Below are 27,328 nucleotides of genomic sequence, written 5' to 3' on the forward strand. Positions count from 1 at the left end.
CAAGGAATGTCCACAGTTTTCCATAATGGTTATGCTACTTTACACTCCTATCAACAGTCTATGAGCATTTCCCTTTCTCCAAATCCTCACTAACATTTGTTACTTTTTGTTTTTTTAATTCTAGTTGGAGTGAGATGATATCTCATTGTGGTTTGATTTGCATTTCCCTGATGATTAGTACTGTTGAGCCTCTTTTTTTTTTTTTTTTTCTTTTTTTCATATGCCTGCTAGCCATTTGTATGTCTTTTTTTGAGAAATATCTATCAGGTATTTTGCCCCTTTTTAATTCAGATTGTTTGTTTTCTTGGTATTGAGTTGTTTGAGTTCTTTATATATTCTGGTAATTATATAATCCTTTGTCAGATAGCTAGTTTGCAAATATTTTCTTCCATTTTGTGGGTTTTCTCTTCACTTCGCTAATTGTTTCCTTTGCTATGCAGAAGGGTTTTGCCTTGATATATTCTCATTTGTCTATTTTTGCTTTCATTCCTTGTGTTTTTAAGGTCTTACCCAAAGGAATCTTTGTCCAGGCCAATGTCTTACAGCACTTCCCCAGTTTTCTTCTAGTAGTTGCAAAGCTTGAGATCTTACATTTAAGATTTTAATCCATTTTAATTTGATTTTTGTATATGATAAAAAAAATGAAATATAGTTTTGTTCTTTTGCATATGGATATCCAGTTTTCCTGGCATCAGTTATTAAATATACTGTCCTTTGGCCAACGCAAAACTCCTTAGCAAAATACAAGCAAACAGAATTCAACAACATAAACCTGCCAAACACTAGTTATTGTTGTTGTATTATTGCTATTTTTCTTATTATTATTTTAAAGTATCTTGACTGTCAGAACATCTGGGTTTGAATTATGGCTTTAGCATATGCTCTTTCTTCAGTCTTGGTCAAGCTACTTCACCACTCTAATGTTTTGTATTCTTATCTATAAAGTATGTGAAAATTGTAACTGCTTCATGGAGCTATTGTGAAAATTAAATGAGAATATATACATCATTTTTTCTGCACTTACTGATATCCTCCGAACAACTGAATTCAATTAAACTCACTTTCCACATTGCTTCCTATTGTTAAACGCTAAGACGTCACCTTGTTTCCCCAGAATCTTTGGCATCTCTTGTTAAATAACATCCTAATGCCTCTACATTCAGTTATCCTCTGCTTATTCAATTCAAATGCATTTTTCAAGTACTTCCTTTTCTGTAAATTATTTTCAGGGACCTGCAACCTACCATGGTCAATTCCTTGATCCTGGAACGCCTACAAAAAGCATCATACATTTTAACACTTTGCTCTTTTTCAATTAATCAATATAGCTTACTTTTTTCTCCTCGACAACAGTGAAAATGAGTTTTTTGTTTTTTGAGATGGAGTCTCGCTCTGTCACCCAGGCTGGAGTGCAGTGGCACGATCTTATCTCACTGCAACCTCCGCCTCCCAGGTTCACACCATTGTCCTGCCTCAGCCTCCCGAGTAGCTGGGACTACAGGCACCCACCAACACGCCCGGCTAATTTTTTATTTTTATATTTTTAGTAGAGATGGAGTTTCACCATGTTAGCCAGGATGGTCTCGATCTCCTGACCTTGTGATCCACCGCCCCCTTGGCCTCCCAGAATGCTGGGATTACAGGTGTGAGCCACTGCACCCGGCCGAAAACGACTTTTTAAAAAAATCCAACAGAGCTCTTAAGAGAGTTTACATTTGGTAGTCAACTGAAAATTTGCTTACTAGATACACCATGTCAAACATCAAATTCAATTAGATTGTATAATATTTTTAGACTATGTCATTAGATGTCAGTACTTTGTTAAAAATTGTTTAAATTATATGTATATACAATATTTTATTAAAGTTATTTCTCTTTACCAAGACGTTTCTACCTATCTCTAATTTCCTTTGTGACTTTGACTACAGAAATGATAAAAATATTAAATGAGCTATCAAATGGAATACATGTAATAAACCAGTGTGAACATTAAAATATGGGAATGATTTATGTTCCTTCTACACATTTGTCACCAGTGATATAGAAGACTTTCCACAGATAGAAGGGCTTAGAGCAGTGTTCCTCGAGCTTGGTTGCATATTGAAATCACCTGAACTGCTCTAACAATACCAATACCAGAATTCCAAATTCAGAGACCCCTATGTAATAGGATTGGCATACGACTTGACAATAGGATATTTAAAAGTTAGCCAGATGATTTTCATAAGCAATGAGGAATGAAAAATACTGGTTAAGGACTACTCTCCATTTAGAATCCTCCCCAGTTCACTTTTCTTTCACTTTGCTTTAGAAACTTGCTGCCTGCCTGGACAAATTTAAAGCCATTCATCTAAGCACTCTTTTGCTGTCACCAACGGCATCTTTGGCACATATATGCAAGTAAGGATTATAAAGTGGTTTTATTTTCAAAACTGTTTTCTGAAAGTATCTTTCTGTAATTTTGGTAGGCAGTAATATTACTCACATATATTAGACATAAGGTAATAACTAAAATATTAGCCTGGCAAGAGAGGAAAGAAGGGAAAAGAAAAGAAAAACAGATAGGTACATTAACTATAAATGAGAGTTACAGTTTCAAGTTATATGTACCTGATTGATGGCTCCCAGATCATCGGCAAAGCCATTTACTTCTGATAGAAGCAGAGATATAATCGATTTTCTCAACAAGCGGCAGCTTCCCAGGGTTACCAGACTCTGAGAGACATAACGCTGCACCTGAAACTAAAGATAAAAATGAGTAAGTTTCTGTATTCCATCAAGTCAAATCAAAATGTATTTTCTAAGACCTTACTACTGAGCTAAATGCTGTAAGGAGTATAAAAAGTATCAACGTAATTCTGGGTCAGTCTCAAGCACAATCATAAAGTACACAAATTATAATATTATAGGCTCTAAGATTTTCTATAGCAGTTAATATTTTGAAACATGAAACAGGGTGCTAAAATGGAAGCTTTAGTTGAAGTAGCAAAAGATAATAGTTTAGATAATAGGCTATATACAAAATGAATAAAGGAGATGATAAATCAAGATTATTTAAGCTCTTACCTTTTAGATAGATTAGATAGATAAATGATAGATAGGTCATCTATCATCCTTTTTGGGTACCAGGGACCAGTTTTGTGGAAGACAATTTTTCCATGGAAGGGGGGCAGGGTGGATCGTTTTGAGATGAAACTGTTCCACGTCAGATTATCACTCACAAGATTCTCATAAGGAGTGTGCAACCTAGATCCCTCACATGCACAGTTCACAATAGGGTTTGCACTCCTATGAGAATCTAATGCCACATCTGATCTGACAGGAGGGGAAGCTCAGGAGGTAATGCTAGCTCCCCTGCTGCTCACTTCCTGCTATGTGGCCTGGTTTCTAACAGGCCATGGACCAGTACTGGTCCGCGGCCTGGTGGCTGGGGATCCCTGGATTATAGAGTTGAAGAGAAACGTCTATTAAGTTAGATAGTGAAAATGCTTACCATAGTGACAGGCACCTAGTAAGTGCTCAATAAGTGAAATGTTATAATTTAGGATGACAATACAAGAGCATTCACGGCTATATAACATGAATTTAGTTCACTGAACCTTGAAAAGTTAAATACTATAAATAAAATATATTTTTCCAGAGTTAATATAATCCTATTGGAGAAGATTGCTGAGAAGAGAATTTCATCATAAAGAGCTATTCCATAGTATATCTATGAACTGTTTCTCCCCGACATGACTGAAGTTCATACAAAGACTATATAACCATTAATGTGGTTCAAAATTACATGAATATTATTAAAACAATCTCTATTCTTCCTTATATTTTAATTGACACTTACCCTTTTGTAAATACAGTGGAATTTTTTCGAAAGGCTGACATGGAAACCAAGACTGACAACAATATTATACGTGAGGCTACTGTGGACCAAATCATGGGAGGACACACTCAACGCACATGATAATCTTTTTCTTTCACATCTTTCTGTATTTCAGAAGCTGGGGAACTAGAAGTAATTCTTCCCAGATTACTCTGCAGTTAGGATTTCGGATGTGAGTTCTGCCAATTAAAAGTACTCATTTGAGCCCTTGATTTAGAAATGCACTACCAAGGAAAAGAAGTAGGTACAGTACAGGGCACATATTTTGTTGCTACAGATAGCAGCTGAGGTGTCAGAGTTCTGGCTCATCCCACAGCTGTTTCAGAGTTACCTAATTATATAGGTTATTATTATTATTATTCTGAGACAGAGTCTTGCTCTGTCGCCCAGGCTGGAGTGCAGTGGCGCGATCACCGCTCACTGCAAGCTCCGCCTCCCGGGTTCACGCCATTCTCCTGCCTCAGCCTCCCAATGTAGCTGAGACTATAAGCGCCGGCAACCACACCCGGCTAATTTTTTGTATTTTTAGTAGAGACGGGGTTTCACCATGTTAGCCAGGATGGCCTCAATCTCCTAACCTCGTGATCCGCCCGCCTCGGCCTCCCAAAGTGCTGGGATTACAGGCGTGAGCCACCGCACAGGGCCTATGCAGGTTCTTTTAATCACAATAGAAGTAGCAACTACCTTGGTTGCCCAGTGGTTTAGGGAATTATTCCTGTAAATGTAGCATTCCCAAAGGTATTTTGACCTATATGTTTACCTAGAGGATTCACAAACCTTAGTGCCACATTAGTCTTGAAATATGAATGAAATGGGTAGAAATTCTTATCATTTTCCTAATTAATTTCCCTACATTAACTGTGCAGAAGATAGGAGAAACTTGGAGAAGAGCCGTGAATTATTATGAAGTTAATTAGGTATGTTTCCAATTACACAGTTCTGTTGTTCTAGAAGTAGTTATTTTCTGGAAGGATCAACACTGCCCCTGACACTCGTTAGGTAGAGCCCTGGATTCTTCAGAAGTTTGTGGGTCTAATGCATGTAGAAATACTCCCTCTAAAGTGAAAAAACAAGTTGCTTTAGTATGTATTCACTATCACTAAGAAAAAGATACAATGCTTGATAGGCCTTTGTGAATTCTGGAGACAACATATTACCATTTGGTTTATCACTTGGAAGCATATTTCAAGTAAATCATAAGGCTGTACACTTTGAGAAGGGGCCGGAGTAGTATATAAAGATCTCCAGCTGGTCTAAGTTGGGAAATAAGAAGCTCTCTCCTTTGGATATCATTATCAGGAAGATCCAATGTGCTTGGAGTTGATCAGAATATTATATGGAGTCTGTAGCCTACTCTAATTAGAAAATCAAAAAGGAGGGACCCTGGGTATAGAACAAAGTCATATTTTTCTTGTCAAGTAAACATTATTCTCTATAGAAAATAAAAATTTACATATGTTATTTAACCCTGCCATAAACTGTGTCTGCCTGATTGTAGGACACTAAGTAAGTGCATATCCAGAACTACTCATTTGAATGAGGTGCTATATAAATTTAAATATGCACAACAATACTCCATCAAGTAGCCATAGTATAAATAAAACTAGGATCAAATGAAAACTAAAAGCAGAAGTGGGTGTTGTTTGATCACTCAGTACTTATAGTTCTAACTGGTAGACCTCCTCTTATAAGGCTGAGGTACTGTTCAATAGTAGGGAATTTATATTCCCAGCTAGTGGCCAATATATGATGCTCCTTCTCCCACATGAGTTTCAGGGTGGATGAATAAACTGCATGCACAGAGAATAGATTATAACTGAAGACACTCCTCTAACAGCATACCACAGCACTTAACCCTACTATAATGTTTTTTAAACAATTAATTTGAACCAAAGCTTAAAAATCAAATTTTAGATTATGCAAGAGCTGGAGAGACATATACTGTGAGTAGCAGATCAAGATGATTCAAATAAACTCTCTAAACTAAAACAATGAGTCCTAAATAAGTAAAATGCAATAGAGACATATATGTCTATTTAAATTCCTATAACCTGTTGAAAACAAGAATCAAAATTATAGATATTTAAAACATCTCCTACCTACTAAGCACTTATCCAGATTTAAGCTAAAGATAATTAATATCCAAAAGCCACAAGAAGGGATGGTGGGCACCTTCACAAAGGTCCTTGTATTTCCTATGAAAATGTCTCCTGTGGGCTTGGAGATGGGGCAGGCAGTGATTTCTGTTAGACTGTAATGTGGGAAATGACTTGTTCACACCAATGTGATTCTTTTGAGAATCTGGAAAGCTGTGGGGCCCTCCCTAACAACCTTTATTAACAGCCATCTGTCAGTATGTAGAGCGAATTGTGCCTATTTATGACCAACTTCTCAAAGGCACCTGCTTAATAAACAGAATTTCATGTCCTTATCATTGGGGAGTGGATGATATTTGAATAGATGTAAAAAAATAATAAGAAGAACATAATATTTTGTGAGTTCAAAAGAATGTGGGGGGCTGTAGAAACCATATCTCTTCTGATTTTATAAAAATCATTTTTATTATTGAGTCACTGACATTTGTTTAAAGATGTATACACATTGCTAATATCAGATACATCAAATTATAAGAGAATAACGAAAAAAGATGAGTGCCACAAGCTCACAACTGAATTCTGTAAAATAAAATTTAACAAAAAAAGTTGAGATCAAAGGTACATAATTATCACTGAAAAAGTGAACAAGTGATAGAGATTGATTATATGGAAGGACTGTCTATGGATGCATGTTAGAATGAGGAACGATTCTTTTTCTATGATATCTATTTGTACAGCCCTACTAATGAAAGAAATAAAATTAAACCAACTAATTATGTCTATTGGAACAATGTGAACTAAGAATTTAGGCGAAAGACTTGGTATACTACATCAAGTATCCCAATAACAATGATAATAACATTCCCTTTCTTTTCTTAATGTGAAGAAACTGAGAATCAGGAACATTAAAGTCACTTGTAAGGGGTAGAGTCCAAAGTTAGACCTAGATCTTTTTTTTTCACTTGAATTTCTAATATATTTGATGCTTATAAAGTAAAACATAAAGAACTTACAGGATAAAACAGCAATAAATGAGAATATAATAATATCAATATTTATATAAGACAATTTATTAAGCATCTACTTTGCATTATATACAGTACTTACTGCTTACATATACTGTATCATTTAATCCTAACCATGAGACTATGAGAAAGTTTAATCTCAAACTAAATACTAAGGAGCCATACTTTAAAGAGAGTAAGTTAACTTGTTCAAAGTTAGATTAAAAATATACATAAGAATACATGTAGTGACTTTGGGAGGCCAGGCAGGTGGATCACCTGAGGTCAGGAGTTCCAGACCAGCCTGGCCAACATGGTGAAACCCCATCTCTACTAAAAAGACAAAAATTAGTTGGGCATGGTGGTGCATACCTGTAATCCCAGCTACTCGGGAGGCTGAGGCAGGAGAATCGCTTTAACCCAGGAGGTGGAGGTTGCAGTGTGCCGAGCTCATGCCACTTCACTCCAGCCTGGGCAACAGTGCAAAACTCCATCAAAAAAAAAAAAAAAAAATTTGTAGTGACTTGTGCTGTTTATCAACCCATTGCATACCTAAATGTATCATATCTCAAATTCTCTTAAGGGATAAAAACTTTGAGAGTCCATAGGGGATCCATAAAAAGTGTTGAACCACTTGCCAGATTTAAAAAATTACTAATTACTACTCTGAATTAAGAAAACACAACTATTACACTGCACCATCAACCTCTGTAACAGGCCAGCACTGTAAGCAAGCTGGACAGTAAGACCAAGAGACACAGAGACCCAGGGACAGATAGTATCATGCATAAATGTTGGTGGCTGATACAGTAATGCCACTAACGTGTTTCCTACTTTCTGAAGCATCCAGAATTATGTGTCAACCTCTTTATTTTCCTATTATTCTATAATGAATATGTATTGCCTAAACCAAGAAATAACTCTCTGCTCAAAGCAAGAATAAAACAAACCAACCAACCCTAGATGTCATTTGTGGGAAGTTTGGAAAATAAGAAAGTACAAAAACCCTCTTTGCAGAAATGCTACAAGTGTGCCTATAAAACTTTAGAAATAACCAAAACGTCTAGCAACCATAGCTATTAATATATATCCAGCTTCTCACAGTAGAAATGACACAACAGGCAAGCAATTAGTGGCTAAAATGTCCAGAGAAATGACCACTGGAATTAACCTACATGTTAACTAAAGAAGAAAGAGAGAGCCTGTTATCCCACTGTCCCTCTAAGAACAGAGCAGCTCCAATGTGTGATGTAGAACAAAAGCTGTTTTACAAAATTCTTAAAATTTCAGTGCACTTAGAGTGAAGGTAAATGCTTCAATCTCAATTGAAAGTCAAAAGAAACAACGTTCAAAGGCTCTCGCTCACATAGAAAATATATATACTATAAAAACACATAGTTTAGAGTAAAAATTTCTGCTGTAATTAATTACATAAAATGTTGTTTTAAAAATAATTAGATGTGTTAAGATTCCATACAAGGGAGGAGATTATTCCTGAAAATGGCATAATTCTAAAGAATAGGACAAAACAAAATTAAAGCTATAAGTTGAAATTAGTTATGTATTCATTTATTCTTTATAGCAAATATTGAATATTGAATGTAACTATGTGCCAGTGACTCAGCTAGTCCCTATTATCACTTAGAATTAAAAAAATAAAATAAAACAAAATAAAATAAAATAACATTACTTTTGCTTCAGTAGTTACTTCTGCTTATTCTGGGGCTCAGGCCTGTAATCCCAGCACTTTGGGAGGCTGAGGCGGGCAGATCATGAAGTCAGGAGATCAAGACCATCCTGGCTAACACAGTGAAACCCTGTCTCTACTGAAAATAAAAAGAAATTAGCCAGGAGTGGTGGCGGGCCCCTGTATTCCCAGCTACTCAGGAGGCAGATATTGCAGTGAGCCAAGATCCTGCTACTGGACTCCAGCCTGGGCGACATAGTGAGACTGTCTCAAAAAAAAAAAAAAAAAAAGGTATCAAAATGCAATCCAACTTACCATGATCTGAAAGGATACTTTTCAAAAAGTTAAAAACATTTACTCTCATACAAATTTAGAATTAACAAACGTCAATGATGTATTTATAGCATCAATGAGGGTAAAAAACATTTGAGGAACTGAATTTTGGATTTTTTTTAAAAAGTTGAATTAGACCATTACGTTAGACACAAAACTGGTTAATATCTTACATGATAAATCCTTACCATAACCTCAGGACTTATTTTCTACTGTACAAGCATCATTTACATCTATATTATCGAGGGATCTACAGGTTAATATGAAACTTCACAGGGTCAGGGCCCTGCCAAATTACATTCCCCTAGAAATTTAAGTAATAATTAGGTTGTCCTGTTAGATGAAGCCCCAGTAATGTCACTGACCGGACAATCAGTCAACCTTTGCCTTATTTCCAGAATTTGATAATATATCTTAACATTAAATAAATCAGTAAATTTTAATGTATTGCAGAATTCGTAAGAAAGAAAGAGAGGTCCTCAATGGTCAAAAGAAAAGCAAAAATATAAACAGATATAACATTAAATCAGACGACAAACTTTCAGAAAAAGAGTAAGTTGGGGTTGCTCTGCTGGCAAAAAGCACCATCAGCACAAAATTTTCAAATAAGACTTTGGCCTTTATTAAGTAGGAGAGAGACTAACATTTCTAAGATGAAGCCTAAAGGACTACAGTATTAATGAAATGTAAACTGGTAAAGATCTAATGTGCCAGCACAAATAACCCCCAATGGTGTTTCATTCTTACTGCCCAGGCTGGAATGCAATGGCGCAATCTCAGCTCACCACAACCTCTGCCTCCTGGGTTCAAGTGATTCTCCTGCCTCGGCCTCCTGAGTAGCTGGGATTACAGGCATGTGCCACCATACCCAGCTAATTTTGAATTTTTAGTAGACGGGGTTTCTCCATGTTGGTCAGGCAGGTCTCGAACTCCCGACCTCAGGTGATCCGCCTGCCTTGGCCTCCCAAAGTGCTGGGATTACAGACGTGAGCCACCGTGCCCAGCCAGTAGCACTATTAATAGTCACCTTTAAGAATCTGCAAATCCAGCCATATCTACATCGGGTCTGCAACAAGGAAACTGCATGCTGAGAGATGAAGCTAATTTTTTTTTTCTGGCAACTGCAAGATGCAAATACAAAACCACTCTTGAGGAAAACACTCTCAGTTCAGGTTTTCAGAATTCTTATAGACTAAGTTCAGACAAATATGGGTTAATAATAAAAGTTGACCAATTAAACTTGAAATCTGTTAAATAATAATTTTTTTTTTAAATTGGACCCTCAAAGACTTCAGACCTTAATTACACTTATCTGATACAGAATACCGAATAACTATAAATGGAATGACAGGAAGTCTGAGAAAAATAAAAATATCAAAAAAGAAATAAAAACATCAAAATTTAAAACTCAGTGAATGAAATAATATACAAATTAGTTACAACTAAAGAGAAAGGGCAATAAACTGGAAAATGTACATAGAGAAATCATCCATAATATTGGAAAGAGAAATGATGTGCATGCAATATGTGAGTAGAGGTTAAGAGACATAGAGAATAGAAAAAGAAGATATAGTATCTTTAAATATAGTTCAAAAAAAGAAACAGAAAAAACTAAGAGAGACTACTGAAGAATAAATAATATGGGAAAAAATAAAGGAAGAAAGTTTTTTAGGCCTAAGAAACAAGAATTCATAGAGGAAAGAAGTATAATGTATACTAACAGAAAAGACCAATTAGACTGACAACATAATAGCAACAATAAAAGCCATATATCTTTGATCTAGTATTTTCAAACTACTGTGACAAAATATGTATTAACTTATAATTGTGTGACCACGAGAACTATCCTTCAAGAACAAAGAGAAAATAAGACATCTTCAATGTATAAATATGAGTTTATTTTAACACTGATAGAAACATACTAAAGGGATTTAAAAAAGAAAACAGGCCAGGCACGGTGGCTCACGCCTGTAATCCCAGCACTTTGGGAGGCCGAGGCAGGCGGATTGTCTGAGGTCAAGGGTTCAAGACCAGCCTGGGCAACATGGTGAAACCCTTTCTCTACTAAAATACAAAAAATTAGCCAGGCAGGCGTGGTGGCGGGCGCCTGTAGTCACAGCTACTCAGGAGGCTGAGGCAGGAGAACTGCTTGAACCTGGGAGGTAGAGGTTGCAGTGAGCCAAGATCGCACCACTGCCCTCCAGCCTGGGTGACAGAGCAAGACTCCATCTCAAAAAAAAAAAAAAAAAAAAAAAAGGAAAGAAAAAGAAAACTAGTCCCAGGAGTCTCTTTGTGTTTGATATTCTGAAGAGGTCTGCTTCACTTTTCTTATGTCTATTTATTTTAAAGTTTTAAAATACCTACATTTGTATTTTATTTTAGTTTCTATCAAAACAACCCATATCCTGATACTGACACTGCCAAGTATACAGTGATAAAAGGAAAACCATTCAGAAAAAAATAAGATTTAGGCCTTCGGAAAGCTTACAATAAAAACCAAACTCATAGTTAATCAGCACATGAAAAAAATAAATGAAGAAAAGAAAGAAAAGCAGGTGCACGTAAAAGTAAGATACTGTAAAAGCTAAAAGTTCTTGAAGAAGAAAATAGAAATAGATCAGAACCAATCCTCAAAGCTGTTCTAAGTAAAGGACTCTCCCTTGGAACCAACAAAAGATCAGACAGAGGACACAGAAGGAATTCTTTAGGTTCCAAATAAAACTGACATACTAAATCCAACATCAAGATATACATCTAGGCGATATTAAATCACAAATAAAAAGAAAGGCCTTTATTACTTCCTAAGAAATTAGCTGTTGGGCCTCTTTAATAAAGGAAAGGTATCTGCCAAATTCCAGTCCTAAAGTATTTTCTACATCATAGATTAATGTTTTCACTGGGTGAAGGAAAGGACAGAGTGAAGAAAACTCTGGGTGAAAAGAAAGAGCTTAGGGTATCACTTAGGGATGTTAGTTATAAAACCCTAATCAGATTAAAGTAAATCAGGGGTAGTTTTTAAATTCTAGGAATATTCCCTAAAATAATACCAATTATCATTAGGTTTCTGGTCCAATAATGATTTCTCTCAGTTTTGAGCAGTAAAATGAATGAAACAAAACATTACCTCTATAAAAATGTTAAACTAGTAGCACAAATAATAACTAAAGTGAAAAAAAAAGATCATTCAGAAAAAAATCCATTAAGTATGACAAAAAAGAGTTAATGGTGCTAGTCAAAAAATATTTAAATCAGTTAAAACAATAATGAGTTCAAAATAGATTAATAGCAAAACATATGAATAGCTAATTGACATAGAAATGGTAAATACATATATAAAATTCTCTACCGCAAAATAACCAAATTAAAATTAACATATCACTTTATACTTATTAAATTAGAACAGAATATTGAAATAATGTAAAAGAAAAAAGTACGGTATATCTACATTTAAATTTTATTTTCTTAAAAAAGCTAAATATCAGGCTGGGTGTGGTGGCTTACACCTATAATCCCAGAACTTTGGGAAACCAAGAGGATTACTTGAAGCTAGGGTCAAGACCAGCCAGAGCAACATAGTGAGACCCTATCTCTACAAAACACACAAATAAAAATAAAACAGCTGGGTGTGATGGTGCACACCTATGTGCACTGAGGCTTGAAGATTGTTTGACCCCAGGAGCTCAAAGCTGCAGTAAGTACGCTATGACTGTGCCACTGTACACCAGCCTAGGTGACAGAGCAAGACCCTGTCACTATTAAAAACAAAATACCTAAATATCCAACAATGTAACAATGTACGAATAGGTAAAATTAGGTTAAATCTACTAAATAAATACCACAAATCACAACATTAAAATTATGTAATAACACAGAATACTTACAGTATAATATAGTTAAAAAAATGTGAAATATAATGTTGTAAGAAAAGCAAGTGGTGGTTTTAAAACAGGTTTAAAAATTTGTGTAAAAAAGACCAGGAAAAGAAACTTTTAAAGTTTCCAAAGCAGCAAGATTGTGAAAATCAATTCAATTTAATTTTCGACTTCTACTGGTGTTGATGTTTCTGTTTAAAAAACTAGAAAAGGTAAATTTCAGAAATCAATTAGACTGATATAAATATAGATCATACACCATTATACTTCTAATGGGACACACTTTTTTTACCTTATAAAAAGATATGCAAAATAAGGCTTCTATTTTGAAAGATTCTCTACTACTTTTCAGATATAATCTAAAAGAAAATTAGATATAAAATAATTTCCAAAGATGTTCATTTTAAACACTGATTGTCAATTAAAAACTTATAGTAATCACCAAAACAGGCTATGCAGCAATGTAAATTTTTCAGACTAATAGTGTAGATGATAACAACAACAACAAAAAGAAACAAAATAAAAAAATGCAGAAAACACAAAACTAGTTCTAATTTAATGCCACACTGAAAAACTGTTCAATGGTTTGTTTTATAGATTCTAACTGGTAGGTTTGCACACACTGGCTAAAATCTCTGCAGTACATGAGCAATGCAGCTCAAGTTGCTGCCAAAAAAAAACAATGGACAGTGAGCAGAAAGAAGACATTGCCTAAGTGAGTGACACAAGGATTGAGAGATGTCGGATGTAAAACATGGGAGGCCACAGGAAATACAAAATTTCCCACCTCATGTTACCTAACACCTGGGCCCTAAAAGCCACTTTTCTTTCATTGCTCAGTCCTATTTAGGGAAGAAAAGAAAGAGGATAGAAAAGTAAAACACTAGAACAAGATTTTTTTTAATGACATTGTATTAAAAATTATAACATCACATTGTACCCCATAAATATATGCAATTATAATTTTTAGTATATAGTAAAAATAAAAAATAAAAATTGAGAGTAGGATTAGAGAAATAACAATAGATGTTAAAGTCTATAAAAGCTAAATTAATTATCACTTTGTGGCACATGGCAAACTTCATTTGAGATGACACAGATATGGGGAATGAAAAGGGCATGAAGTTCAGAGACGACCCAACTAATCATCAATGATAATCAGAACTCAGGTCAGCAGAAGTTTACACATAAAGATCTCCCTACAACTCACTATCAGGCAACAAAGGTCACCCTGGATATTACAGATGAAATCCAGATGATCCTGAACTCAAGGATGCTCCTCGCAACTCAGGAAACTTCACCATCTCTATCCTCACAGTACCATGCATGCTTGTGAAACAGCAAGTATGCATGGTACTGTGAAGAACAAGTTCTACCAAGTTTCTGCTTTCCAGGGCCTTATTTGAACCTAACCCATAAAGTAGAAAAAAATTCTGCCCTTAATACCTATTATATATTCTCTTTTTGCAGTACCTCGGAGATACCAAGAATAATGTGTGTATAATAAGAATAGAATTTAGCTACAGGTAAAATGCTGGCAAGCGTGAATATTTAGGAAACTAAAAACAAAAACAACAAACACACACACACACACAAAATAGTGTCATCCAACAATGAATGCAGGATGAATTACAGCTTCATTCAATGACTGGATCTTAACAGATATATGTCTTAACAGACACGACATTGAGCAAAGCCCTGCAAGTTACTAAAGAATATTTATGTTGTAATTCAATTTACAAAAAGTTCAAAAAAAAAAGACAAAGCTGAATTATGTTCTTGAAAAACACATATATAGGTAATATTACTACTTTTAAAAAGGAAAGTGCTAACATACAAGTCAGGCATTCAGTATGTTCAACAATGGGTTTTCCAATAAGAAGAAATTGCTTTAATTAGCTAAATAAACATAGAAATTCTTTTTAGTAGTAAAATCAAGTAGGAAATAATATGGGAAAGACATGTATAGGAACACATTTAAAGTTTAGGGGCACATTCTTTTGGATGTTTCTAACAAATTTTGTCCTTGGTCTGAATCTAGAATTTTAATAGGCATAGTATAGTTTCACTTAGACATTCCATTGCTCCTACCCCACCCCAAGGAGAAAGGTAGCAATTAGGAATTTGTTTAGAGCTAACTGAAGGTCTATTTCTGAGCATCCACCTATCTTTTAATCAGCACTGCCTGTTTATGCTTCCTTGTCCTTCTACAAATGAAGAAAAGGAAAAGAAAAAGTAATAGTGATTACAGGAAGAGACAGTTTGCTTGTCTGAAGTGTCAATATACTTATGTATCTAGCATGCAGCAAAGTCAGTTGAGTTTAGCATCAGGGGCTTCCACAACACGCAAAGATAACCAGCAGAAGAAAGGACTGGGAAGGCTGTGTCAAGAGGATGGTATGGAAATGCCTAGGGATGAGTTCCTCTGATTCCTAGGTCTTTACTGCATTTTGTTTTACCTCATCTGGGTTTCACTTTCCATTGTCTATGGGTTGAATACTATTGAGCTGAGGCAGATTTATTGTCCACTAGAGGCCAAAACTAATTTCTGAACATGCCCTCACTATACAGAGCACTGGTACAGAGTCCTTTAGTACATCTCCATAATACCTTTGATGTCACTTTGTTGAGCACTAGAAGTATGGAGCTAATATTTTAGAACCATGATAATTTTATTAACAAAAATGGTTACTGCTTATTTTCTTACTGACATCAGAAACTAAGCAGTTCTCTTTTTTGATCACCATAAAAGGTTTATTTTCCCTTAGATTTCTACATATTCTAGAGTAACAACTGATCACTTATGCCTTCTCATTCTTAACATTTCCGTAAGCAATCTTGTTGTCTTTATCTCAGTTGCTTCAGTTTGACTTTTTCCTCTTTAACCATGAATAAATATCAATGTGATATTATTCCCCCTTCTAGAGTCACATAACTATAAAAACAATATGACTTCATCACAACATAAGCAGGTGAATTAAGCTAAAACACTATCTTGCTTTTATTCATCCTCGTTTGAAAGCATATTTTAAATTATTATCAGTAGTATACATTTAAAGTATTGTTAGCAACTTTTGAGCTTAAAATGTACTTTTTCAGTATTATTTGACTCATAAAAACTCCAATACAATCCAATTTGATTCTGTCTTGTAAAACATTAAGTCAAAGCTTCAGAACAAACAAGTGTCAAAGATGGATTGTCAATGTAAATAGTAATAACCTGACTACAAGTAAATCTTTTAAAAAATACTCTCTAAATGATGCTTGAAGCTGTAAACTTACTGTAATTGTGAATACCACTATTTGGAATAACCCACTGTTTAATATCCAATTCTACCTTGTCCTGATGAAATTCTTGCTATTATCTGAATGTTTTTTTGTCTCAAGGATTACATTTTATATTTGCTTAGCCCTTCAGGCTATATCTGATGCCATATCCCTTTTTCACATAAACTCAAAGACTCTACTTGTTACTTGGCTAGAGACTACAGAAGAGAAAAAATACATATTAATTCTGTTATTCAATGTAAACTCCTAGGCACCATTAAAATTCTGTGCATTATTATATGAATACAAAAGAATGTAACAGTAATTATGTTTAGAGGAATATTTTAGTTCATTAGGACATAAGCCTCTTTGAAAAAGACAGTTGAAAATTTTGTGGCAGAGACTGCCTACCTGCTCACCAGCAGATTCCTTTCCTTTCCCTCCAAGCACATTTGCCAGCTTCCCTTGCACTTGGAGAAGGCATGTGACTGGGTCTGGGCCAATGGACAATGGCCAGGACTGAAAGCACACCACTTCCAGTCCTGGTCCATTAAACACTCCCACATGATTCTTCAGATCTTATCTCCACCTGTCTGGATGCAGAAAATCCAGCAGAGAATTCCAGTGCCTTCGGGAGTTGTGAAGCCACAGCAAGAAAAAAGCCAGGATTCCTGAAGAAACACTTGTAAAGTTTCTCAAAAACACTTGCTTAGAATGTATATAGAAGGAATAACCTTGCACTGCACTAAACCACTGAGATTTGGGGATTGATTATTACAGCAGTCAGCCTACCCTAACATGAATCAGATGTATATCTTTTCCTATCTGTTGTGAAAAACTATCATCAGATTTCCATTCCTATTTTTATTGTTTTAAGTTACTAAGGATTGCATTCTAATTTTTCCCAGCTTTATTAAGGTATAATTGACAAAAATGATATATTTAAGGTGTACAATATGATGTTTTGATATACAACAACATTGTGATGACAACATTTAATACATCCTTCACCTCATATAGTTACAATGTGTGTGTATGTGTGTGTATATGTGTCCAGTACCCAGCTGCTCCAGCTCCTGCCCTTTCAGATCCATATCATTCTCTGGCTGAAACTTCACAGAAAACCTCAAGCCACAACAACCCAGCAGAGCCCTTCCCAAATGTTTTACCCACAGAACCTGTAAGACATCATAAAATGATGATTCTTGTTTCAAGCCAGAAAGTTTTGGAGTGATTTGTTAAGCAGCAATAGTAACAGGAATAAGAATGTCTAATCATTGAGTAAAATAACCATGTATGTCTACTGAATGTCATATATCATTCTGTTGAGAATCTCTTTAGTTTTGATACTATCTTTTTGACACAGGTTAGTTTTAGGCACCTCAATCTAATATTTTATAAGGAACTAGCTAGTTTAAAACAACTGCTATACCAATGATCACTAAACATGGTTTAATCTCACCGGAAAACAGCTAAAAACAGAAAAAAAGATTATCTTCTAAATGCTCAAGGATTTATCATCTCTCTTGACTTCATACGCAGAGATTATATAAAAATCAAGGCCGGGCGCGGTGGCTCAAGCCTGTAATCCCAGCACTTTGGGAGGCCGAGACGGGCGGATCACGAGGTCGGGAGATCGAGACCATCCTGGCTAACACGGTGAAACCCCGTCTCTACTAAAAAAATACAAAAAACTAGCCGGGCGAGGTGGCGGGCGCCTGTAGTCCCAGCTACTCGGGAGGCTGAGGCAGGAGAATGGCGGGAACCCGGGAGGCGGAGCTTGCAGTGAGCTGAGATCCGGCCACTGCACTCCAGCCTGGGAGACAGAGCGAGACTCCGTCTCAAAAAAAAAAAAAAAAAAAAAATCAAAATGATGATGTTGTAATGTATAAGAATCAAGCCAGGAAACTACTGGCATAGTAAAATAAATAAATTTTTGAAATGCATTTTAAAAATAAAACTAAAATTTCAACAGGACTAAATCCCAGTCCTCCTCCTAATTTATATTGATTAACTAGATCAACTTTTTAAAAAGAACTATGCCTGTGTACTACAGATTAAGTTGAGAACCTCCTTCTTACTGATGACACACTTTGACAAATAAGTAGTTTTAAAAAACAATGAAATCTACTAGTTAATGATGTTTTAAAGAGCAAATTAGAATTAACTACGCTAAAATTAAAATTATAATTTGAGTAGACACTATCTAAAATACAAATATATCATAGGCAATTCCCTCACAAAAAGACAGCTGATTCACTAACCCAGAGGTACATTTTATAGTGCTTTCCTTTTGGAGAGCTCATAAGGATAGAGATTTTCTGAATATTAAATGTTAAATAGGGACTATGTAATACCTTTTCAAGGATGCATGACTGTTTGTTCTGAAATTTTTCTCAGAAAGAATTTTACATTCCTTTTTTGAGAAAAAAAATTGGCTCTGCCTATAAGCACTCATATAAACCTCATGTACCCTGCAAAGAAGTTGTTGTTGTTGTTGTTGTTTTGGCTTTTTTGTTTTGTTTTGGTCTAAAGATTCAAGTCATGTTCTTAATTTTCACACTTGTCAGTTTTTCTGCTTAGTTATCAGATGGCCAAAATGTGTGATCCTCAGCTATTACTACATAATATAAACACTTCAGATATTTGCCAGAGAGTTCCATATTCTCTAAAGTTCTAACCCAGCAGTACCAGTTACTAGTGATCCTAACATTCCTGCACATGCCTTCATTACTGCAGTTCTCAGACTTTACTTAGTATCTAAGTTCTCATACTTAGCAAGGTCAGATATTGTCTGTGACAAATGAACAAGTGAATGATATCATCCAACACCTTATCAAAAACAAGGCAGAGACAACCAATATTTAACAAAAAAGAAAAAGTCAACTCATCATTCTTCTGACATCTCTAATTTCAGCCAAATATCACCTTAGATCACTACTAAACAGTGTATCTGACCTCTGTTGGCTAGTTTGCCTTCAGAAATGCCTCTATTAAGTTATGATTTAATGTTATGGCCTTGACTGATGAGGAAACAACAGAACAGATAAAGAGCTGAAGAGTATTATTATTGCTCACATGCCATGGCTACAGATATTATCCTTTAATAATATGGATCTAGAATATTAGTTATAATTTGCCTAAGTTTGTTAACTTCTGGCTCCTCATAGTGATAAGCAATATAACCCTCAGAAGAAAGAAAGCCTGTCTATGTGACTGATTGCCTTGGCTGCTGGAGGAGAGGGAAACTTTGGAGATCGTGCACTCTACTTAGCACCCCTTCTTGTGGGGGTTAGAGGATATGGTGGAAGTTTGTCAAACAGCTTAAAAAGTAGCACCGAGGGGCCATTCAGTCCTACACAGTAGTCATAGTAATCCTTTTAAGGAGGCTTAAAAGGAAGAAATGAGCTCCCACTATTTGGTACAGTGGGCACAGAACACACTCCATATGATATATGTATGTAAACCAAAAAGTATCTGAGACAAGTAATCAACTTAGAAGTTTATTTTGCCAAAGTTAAGGACAATGGCCAGGAGAAAAGAAACACGGAATCACAGAAAGTCTGTGGTCTGTGCCTGTCTCCAAAGAGGACTTTGAGAGTTTGAATATTTAAAGGGGAAAAGTGGGATGGAGGAGGGAAAGGGAAGGTATGGTAATCCACATGTTGCAAGAGAAAAGGACCAGGTAGGGGAACAGTCAATTATGTATTATTCTTGTTCTCAGTAAGTTAGCACTTTACATAAGATAAGGGGAACATAGAGTAGCTACCTGTGGAGATATTTAACGTTTTAGGAACAAAAGGAAAAGGCAGTTGTTTGCATGACTCAGTTTTCAGTTTAATGTTTTCCTTTTGGCTTAGTGAATTGGGGTCCTGAGTTTTTATTCCTTCCAAGGGTTTACATAGACAGGATTATACTTTGAGAAAGTGAAAATAAACCCAGCTACCACTTGGCCCATGGTGTTCCCAAATAATTTTCTAACAGGATTTAGCCGAGTCATAGCATAGCTGCAAACAATGGTTAACGAGTCTTCCTTTTGCATGACTGCTGCTTTCTTATCAATGAACCTTGAGGCCTGTTTTATTTCTCTGGACTCCTGAAGAAAGATTACTAAGATATTCATTTGCTAAACTGTCACCTGCTTTGTAACAGTAACCAAATCTAGAGCCAGTTCACACTTCCTAAAGGATGCTTAGACTCAGGCAGCATAAGCCAAACCCTATATCAAAATCTCCTAACCCTCCCTTACTGAGATGCTCCTATGTTAGATGTACTTGGCTTGTTGAAGATCACCCCACAGGGGTGATCGTCTGGGGCTCGACAAACTAACTACATCTAACATTGATTGGAGGTGTACACTGATGGTTTTTGGATAATAGGTTTCAACAAATTAAACTGAAGGTCTTGTGAAAAATCTTCCCATATTTAAAAATCCCAAGGGAAAGAGATTCTCTTGTCCTACTTATGATGAATTTTAAAATGTTATTATTGAAAATCATCATGGATATACATTAAAAATGAAATATACAGTTAGATCCAATGACATTTTAAAATAATCAGACATAAGTAAATGCCAACAGCCCTCTTCCAGAACCACAAGTGGTCAAGTTTAATACCAGCTATGGTTAAAAAATAAATGGCAGAAATAATATTTTAAATGTAGTTTTGATCAGAGAAAAATGATCAAATGACTTGCAATACTCAAAATCAACCACCATTAGGTCTAGTCCAAAGGAAATAATGCTCAGGAAACAAAGGTTACTTTGATCACCAAAGCTTCTGCATATTAGGATGACGTGATGGTGGAAAGAATCAGGATCAAGTGCCCAATATAGTTTCAGAGTAGTGTTCTCATAAGAATGTCCTGAAGAAGAGATTGGCCCACAATCTGGGGAGAGTCACAAGAGACAGGAGAAAGGAAGACGGGAAAAAAAATATCGTTGGTTTTTTGTTTGTTTGCTTTTCTTGGGAGTAGGTTTGTATATATGTGTTAAACTATGCTTGCATATTGGAAAACTTCTGAGGTACTCTAGAGCTGTTGCCTCTCTCACTGATACTGTTCAGGCAAATGAAAGGAAACTCATTTATAGCTGCAGTCACTAAGAACTGAAACAAACTATTAAGCAATAAAGCAAAAATGGGCCTGTGCATAATTTACTGACCTTATGTTAAGCAATAATGACACAAAGGTATCTTTTCCAGCTCTGTGTTAAAAAATACTGGGATCAGGCACCAAAAACTTAGCTGTTGCTCTAGGATATATTTACTCATGGAAGATAAGATTTTTATCCAGTGAAAATAACCTACTCATCCAGACTTGCTTCAGGATACTCACCTATGTCCATCAATCAAAAAATGTAAGTCACAAATTCATCCCAATCCCAACCGTGTTCCTGCTTGGCAAGACTCACCTGAAAACTACTCATTTCAGGCCCTAAAATTCTTTAAATAACCTTTCCCTAATTTTCCCATTTGGAGATTCTCCTACATCTCTGTCAAAGGGGTGCTCTATAAACTTAGGTTTGCTTGATCAACACGTTTAATTTTCCAGTGGTCTTCTGGGGTGCTTAGAATCAATAGCCCACATAGTTTCACCTGCTCACATAATGAATAGGCATTACTGCATAGAAATATCCATAGACTATGAAACACAAAGGCTCACTTTTGTGGTATCCTGGGGAAACTACCAGAGACCTGATCAATCTAAGCATCCTGATATTTACCTAGCTTTCCAGCCCTCCAACAACAAGGAGTCAAACTTTGTATCACCCATGATCACTTACTTCATATAGGGTAATTTCCTCTTCTAACTACAGGTGACATCAAGGAAAGAGAGTTAGAAACAATCCCTACAGAATACTCTATGCATATAGTTTAGTCTAACTTTCTGTTTTCTCTTTCAAAACTTTCTACCCTCTTAACCTATTCCTCAAACCAATAATAACAACAATAATAATAATAATAATAATAATCTCTAAGCAATATGAGTTATATACATAACTAAATATTTAGAATTTTGCATATTCAACTTTTTTTTCCTTCTTACTTTTCTTTATTTGTATTTTTTATCTTTGTGGGTATTCAAATTTTTGACAATTAACAATTATAGGAAATTTTTTGTGTGGACTGTCCAATGAATAATTATTCATATGAGTTTACAACAACTGCTTGTATATGTTCCAGTGTTAACTTTTCAAGAATCATTACAAATATTAATCCCAAACATAAAAGCAACTGTTTAGGAAAAAATAAAATAAAACAAAGAAAAGTTACAAGCCACACATTTTAGCTATAACTTCACAGAATATAGTTGTTCACTGTTATTATCTAAATAACCTCCTTTTAAACAGAAATAAGGTTTATTTCCACATACATCTTTCAGGATCCTAAAATACACCATTTTATGTACTATAAGTTTATTGATTGCCTAAAAAGAATTTTAGAAATCATGTACACATATCAAATATAGTTATTGTGGGGGCGGTTCTAAGATGGCTGAATAGGAACAGCTCCAGTCTACATCTCCCAGCGTGAGCAATGCAAAAGATGGTGATTTCTGCATCTCCAACTGAGGTACCATGTTCATCTCACTAGGGCGTGTCAGACAGTGGGTGCAGGACAATGGGTGCAGCCCACTGAAAGCCAAAGCAGGGCGAGGCATCACATCACCCGGAAAGCGCAAGGGTTCAGGGAATTCCCTTTCCTAACACAGGGAAGTTGTTACAGACAGCACTTGGAAAATCGGGTCACTCCTACCCTAATACTGCGCTCTTCCAAGGGTCTTAGCAAATGGCACACCAGGAGATTAAATCCAGTGCCTGGCTTGGAGGGTCCCATGCCCACGGAGCCTCCCTCATTGCTAGCACAGCAGTCTGAGATCTAAATGCAAGACAGCAGCGAGGCTGGGGGAGGGGCGCCCGCCATTGCTGAGGCTTGAGTACATAAACAAAGCTGCCTGGAAGTTCCAACTAAGTGCAGCCCACCCCAGCTCAAGGAGGCCTGCCTGCCTCTATAGACTCCACCTCTGGGGGCAGGGCATAGCCAAATAAAAAGCAGCAGAAACCTCTGCAGATTTAAATGTCCCTGTCTGACAGCTTTGAAAAGAGTAGTGGTTCCCCCAGCACCAAGTGTGAGATCTGAGAACGGACAGACTGCCTCCCCAAGTGGGTCCCTGACCCCCGAGTAGCCTAACTGGAAGGCTTCCCCAGTAGGAACAGACGGACACCTCACATGGACAAGTACTCCTCTGAGACAAAGCTTGCAGAAGAACAATCAGGCAGCAATATTTGCTGTTCAGCAATACTCGCTGTTCTGCAGCCTCCGCTGTTGATACCCAGACAAATAGGGTCTGGAGTGGGACCTCCAGCAAACTCCAACAGACCTGCAGCTGAGGGTCCTGATTGTTAGAAGGAAAACTAACAAACAGAAAGGACATCCACACCAAAACCCTATATATATGTCATCATCATCAAAGACCAAAGGTAGATTAAACCACAAAGATAGGGAAAAAACAGAGCAGAAAAGCTGAAAATTCTAAAAATCAGAGTGCCTCTCCCCATCCAAAGGAACACAGATCCTCGCCAGCAACGGAAAAAAGCTGGGCAAAGAATGACTTTGACAAGTTGAGAGAAGAAGGCTTCAGACGATCAAACTTCTCCCAGCTACAGGAGAAAGTTCGAACCCATCACAAAGAAGCTAAAAACCTTGAAAAAAGATTAGACAAATAGCTAACTTGAATAACCAGTGTAGACAAGTCCTTAAATGACCTGATGGAGCTCAAAACCATGGCACGAGAACTATGTGACAAATGCACAAGCTTCAGTAACTGATTTGATCACCTGCAAGAATGGGTATCAGTGATTGAAGATCAAATGAATAAAATGAAGCCAGAAGTTGAGACAAAAAAGAGTGAAAGGAGTCTTTGCCCATGCCTATGTCCTGAATGGTACTACCTAGGTTTTCCTCTAGGGTTTTTATGGTATTAGGTCTAACATTTAAGTCTCTAATCCAACTTGAATTAATTTTCGTATAAGGAGTAAGGAAAGGATCCAGTTTCAGCTTTCTACTTATGGCTAGCCAATTTTCCCAGCACCATTTATTAAATAGGGAATCCTTTCCCCATTTCTTGTTTCTCTCAGGTTTGTCAAAGATCAGATGGCTGTAGATGTGTGGTATTATTTCTGAGGACTCTGTTCTGTTCCATTGGTCTATATCTCTGTTTTGGTACCAGTACCATGCTGTTTTGGTTACTGTAGCCTTGTAGTATAGTTTGAAGTCAGGTAGCGTGATGCCTCCAGCTTTGTTCTTTTGACTTAGGATTGTCTTGGAGATGCGGGCTCTTTTTTGGTTCCATATGAACTTTAAAGCAGTTCTTTCCAAGTCTGTGAAGAAACTCATTGGTACCATTCAGGACATAGGCATGGGCAAAGACTTCATGTCTAAAACACCAAAAGCAACGGCAGCAAAAGCCAAAATTGACAAATGGGATCTCATTAAACTAAAGAGCTTCTGCACAGCAAAAGAAACTACCATCAGAGTGAACAGGCAACCTACAGAATGGGAGAAAATTTTTGCAATCTACTCATCTGACAAAGGGCTAATATCCAGAACCTACAAAGAACTCAAACAAATTTACAAGAAAAAAACAAACAACCCCATCAAAAAGTGGGCAAAGGATATGAACAGACATTTCTCAAAAGAAGACATTCATACAGCCAACAGACACAGGAAAAAATGTTCATCATCACTGGCCATCAGAAAAATGCAAATCAAAACCACAATGAGATACCATCTCACACCAGTTAGAATGGCAATCATTAAAAAGTCAGGAAACAACAGGTGCTGGAGAGGATGTGGAGAAATAGGAACACTTTTACACTGTTGGTGGGACTGTAAACTAGTTCGACCATTATGGAAGACAGTGTGGTGATTCCTCAAGGATCTCAGACTAGAAATACCATTTGACCAAGCCATCCCATTACTGAGTATATACCCTAAGGATTATAAATCATGCCGCTATAAAGACACATGCACACGTATGTTTATTGTGGCTCTATTCACAGTAGCAAAGACTTGAAACCAACCCAAATGCCCATCAATGATAGACTGGATTAAGAAAATGTGGCACATATACGCCATGGAATACTATGCAGCCATAAAAAAGGATGAGTTCGTGTCCTTTGTAGGGACATGGATGAAGCTGGAAGCCATCATTCTCAGCAAACTTCGCAAGGACAAAAAACCAAACACTGCATGTCCTCACTCATAGGTGGGAATTGAACAGTGAGAACACTGGGACACACAAAGGGGAACATCACACACCAGAGCCTATTTTGGGGTGGAGAGAGGAGGGGAGGGATAGCATTAGGAGATATACCTAATGTAAATGACGAGTTAATGGGTGCAGCACACCAACATGGCACACATATACATATGTAATAAACTTGCATGTTGTGCACATGTACCCTAGAACTTAAAGTATAATAATAAAAAATATATATAGTTATTGTGAATGTCCAAAATTAGAAAATAAAACAGTTAATGAGAGCATCTTTATCTAAATGTAACCACTATTTTAAAAACACTACATAGTAAGTCCTGCCAAATATAACTTCTTAATATGTATCAAAAGTATCAAAAAAAAATTTTTTTTTGAGACAGAGTTTCACCCTCTCGCCAGTCTGGAGTGCAGTGGCATGATTTCGGCTCACTGCAACCTCCACCTCCCAGGTTCAAGGGATTCTCCTGCCTCAGCCTCCTCAGTAGTTGGGATTACAGGTGCCCACCACCACACCCAGCTAATTTCTGTATTTTTAGTAGAGATGGGGTTTCACCATGTTGGCCAGGATGGTCTTGATCTCTTGACCTCATGATCCGCCCTCCTCAGCCTCCCAAAGTGCTGGGATCAAAATGTTAAAATACATTAAGATTTACTCCTAACACGGCTTATTTCAGGTGCTCTTCTATGGAATATTTTGAAATTATCTTATCCTCTATGTGTAAACTCTCATAAAATTTGTTCTATGAACACATATCAAAACATACTTTACATAGTTCATTATGCTAGATAGTATTTTAAGCATTCTCTCTAGATTGGACTTTCTATCCTCAGAATCACCTTATGATTATTCACCTTTTACAAAATTATTGGAGTTCAGAGAGGTGAACTACTTTCCTGAGGTCACACAGCAAATAAATGATGAAGTCAGTACTCAAATCAAGACCTTTGACAATCTGATACTAGTCTATGCTTGTTAACTACACGCCAAACTAGTAAATACATGTGTGGCCTTAAATATATTTGTTTTCTAATACTAGAGATCATCTATAAACAATGGAATGAGGTCTCTGATATCTATTTATACAGCTTTAATCAACTGTTAAAAGAAAATTAGACTGCAACTGAGTTTTAATTAAATACTCTTGAATATCCAATCATGCAATCACATTCAATATAAGCAGTTCTGATTTAAGGTAAACAGTTTTTTTTTTTTTCTTTTTCTCCTGCTCACAGCAAAAGATCTAATCAAGAAGATGTATTGAAACACATTAATTTGGAGACAGACCATGGATTCTCACAATACAAAAAGGAATCATTTATAACATCCAAAATACACACAAGAATAAATACTGCTGTTTTATGCCTGAAAAATGCATGTTATTTGTGAATACCTCCTTGTATATTTTGTGACTATTTATGTATTAACCTTTGATTATTATAAATTCAAGGAGTCTAAAACATGTATTTTTCCTTTAATAGCATGATTCTAGCCAAATGCTAAAAAGCCTCATGAAGTCTTAGTTTTAATTACTTTTCATGTTATAAAAATGAAAGCCTAGGAATTTTCTCTAAGTTTAACAGCAATGTGCAAACAAGTGCATGTGAAATTTATTGACTAAATTGCCTTTAGATGATCACCAGTATTAGAAAACAAATATATTTAAGGACACACATGTGTTTAATAGTTTGGCATGTAGTTGCCAAACTATTGCCTTTACTTTCTGTTTTCTGGCACCTGGCAGATGCCTTATTCACCCCTTATCAGGCTCATAAACAGTTTTACTCGTATGATCATACTCTTAAATGTGCTTTTTCCAGACAGCAGCTGGCCTAGAGATCAGTATCTAATCATGAGAGACTGGGACAAACTGCTCCTGTTCCTTTTTTTGCACAACATTTACTATCCCAA

General features: G+C 36.2%; 1 protein-coding gene across 1 annotated transcript in view; it reads right to left on the bottom strand.

The window, feature by feature from the left end:
• LOC105496823 (meiotic double-stranded break formation protein 4) overlaps window positions 1–27,328 on the bottom strand; it is a 235,908-nt gene that overhangs the window by 83,192 nt on the left and 125,388 nt on the right. The window contains exon 4 of the mRNA XM_011767428.3: window positions 2,611–2,742. Coding sequence (XP_011765730.2) covers window positions 2,611–2,742 — 132 coding nt within the window. The remainder of the gene's footprint in view (window positions 1–2,610; window positions 2,743–27,328) is intronic.

The sequence above is a fragment of the Macaca nemestrina genome, chromosome 5 (assembly GCF_043159975.1).
Source record: "Macaca nemestrina isolate mMacNem1 chromosome 5, mMacNem.hap1, whole genome shotgun sequence".
Classification (NCBI taxonomy): domain Eukaryota; kingdom Metazoa; phylum Chordata; class Mammalia; order Primates; family Cercopithecidae; genus Macaca; species Macaca nemestrina.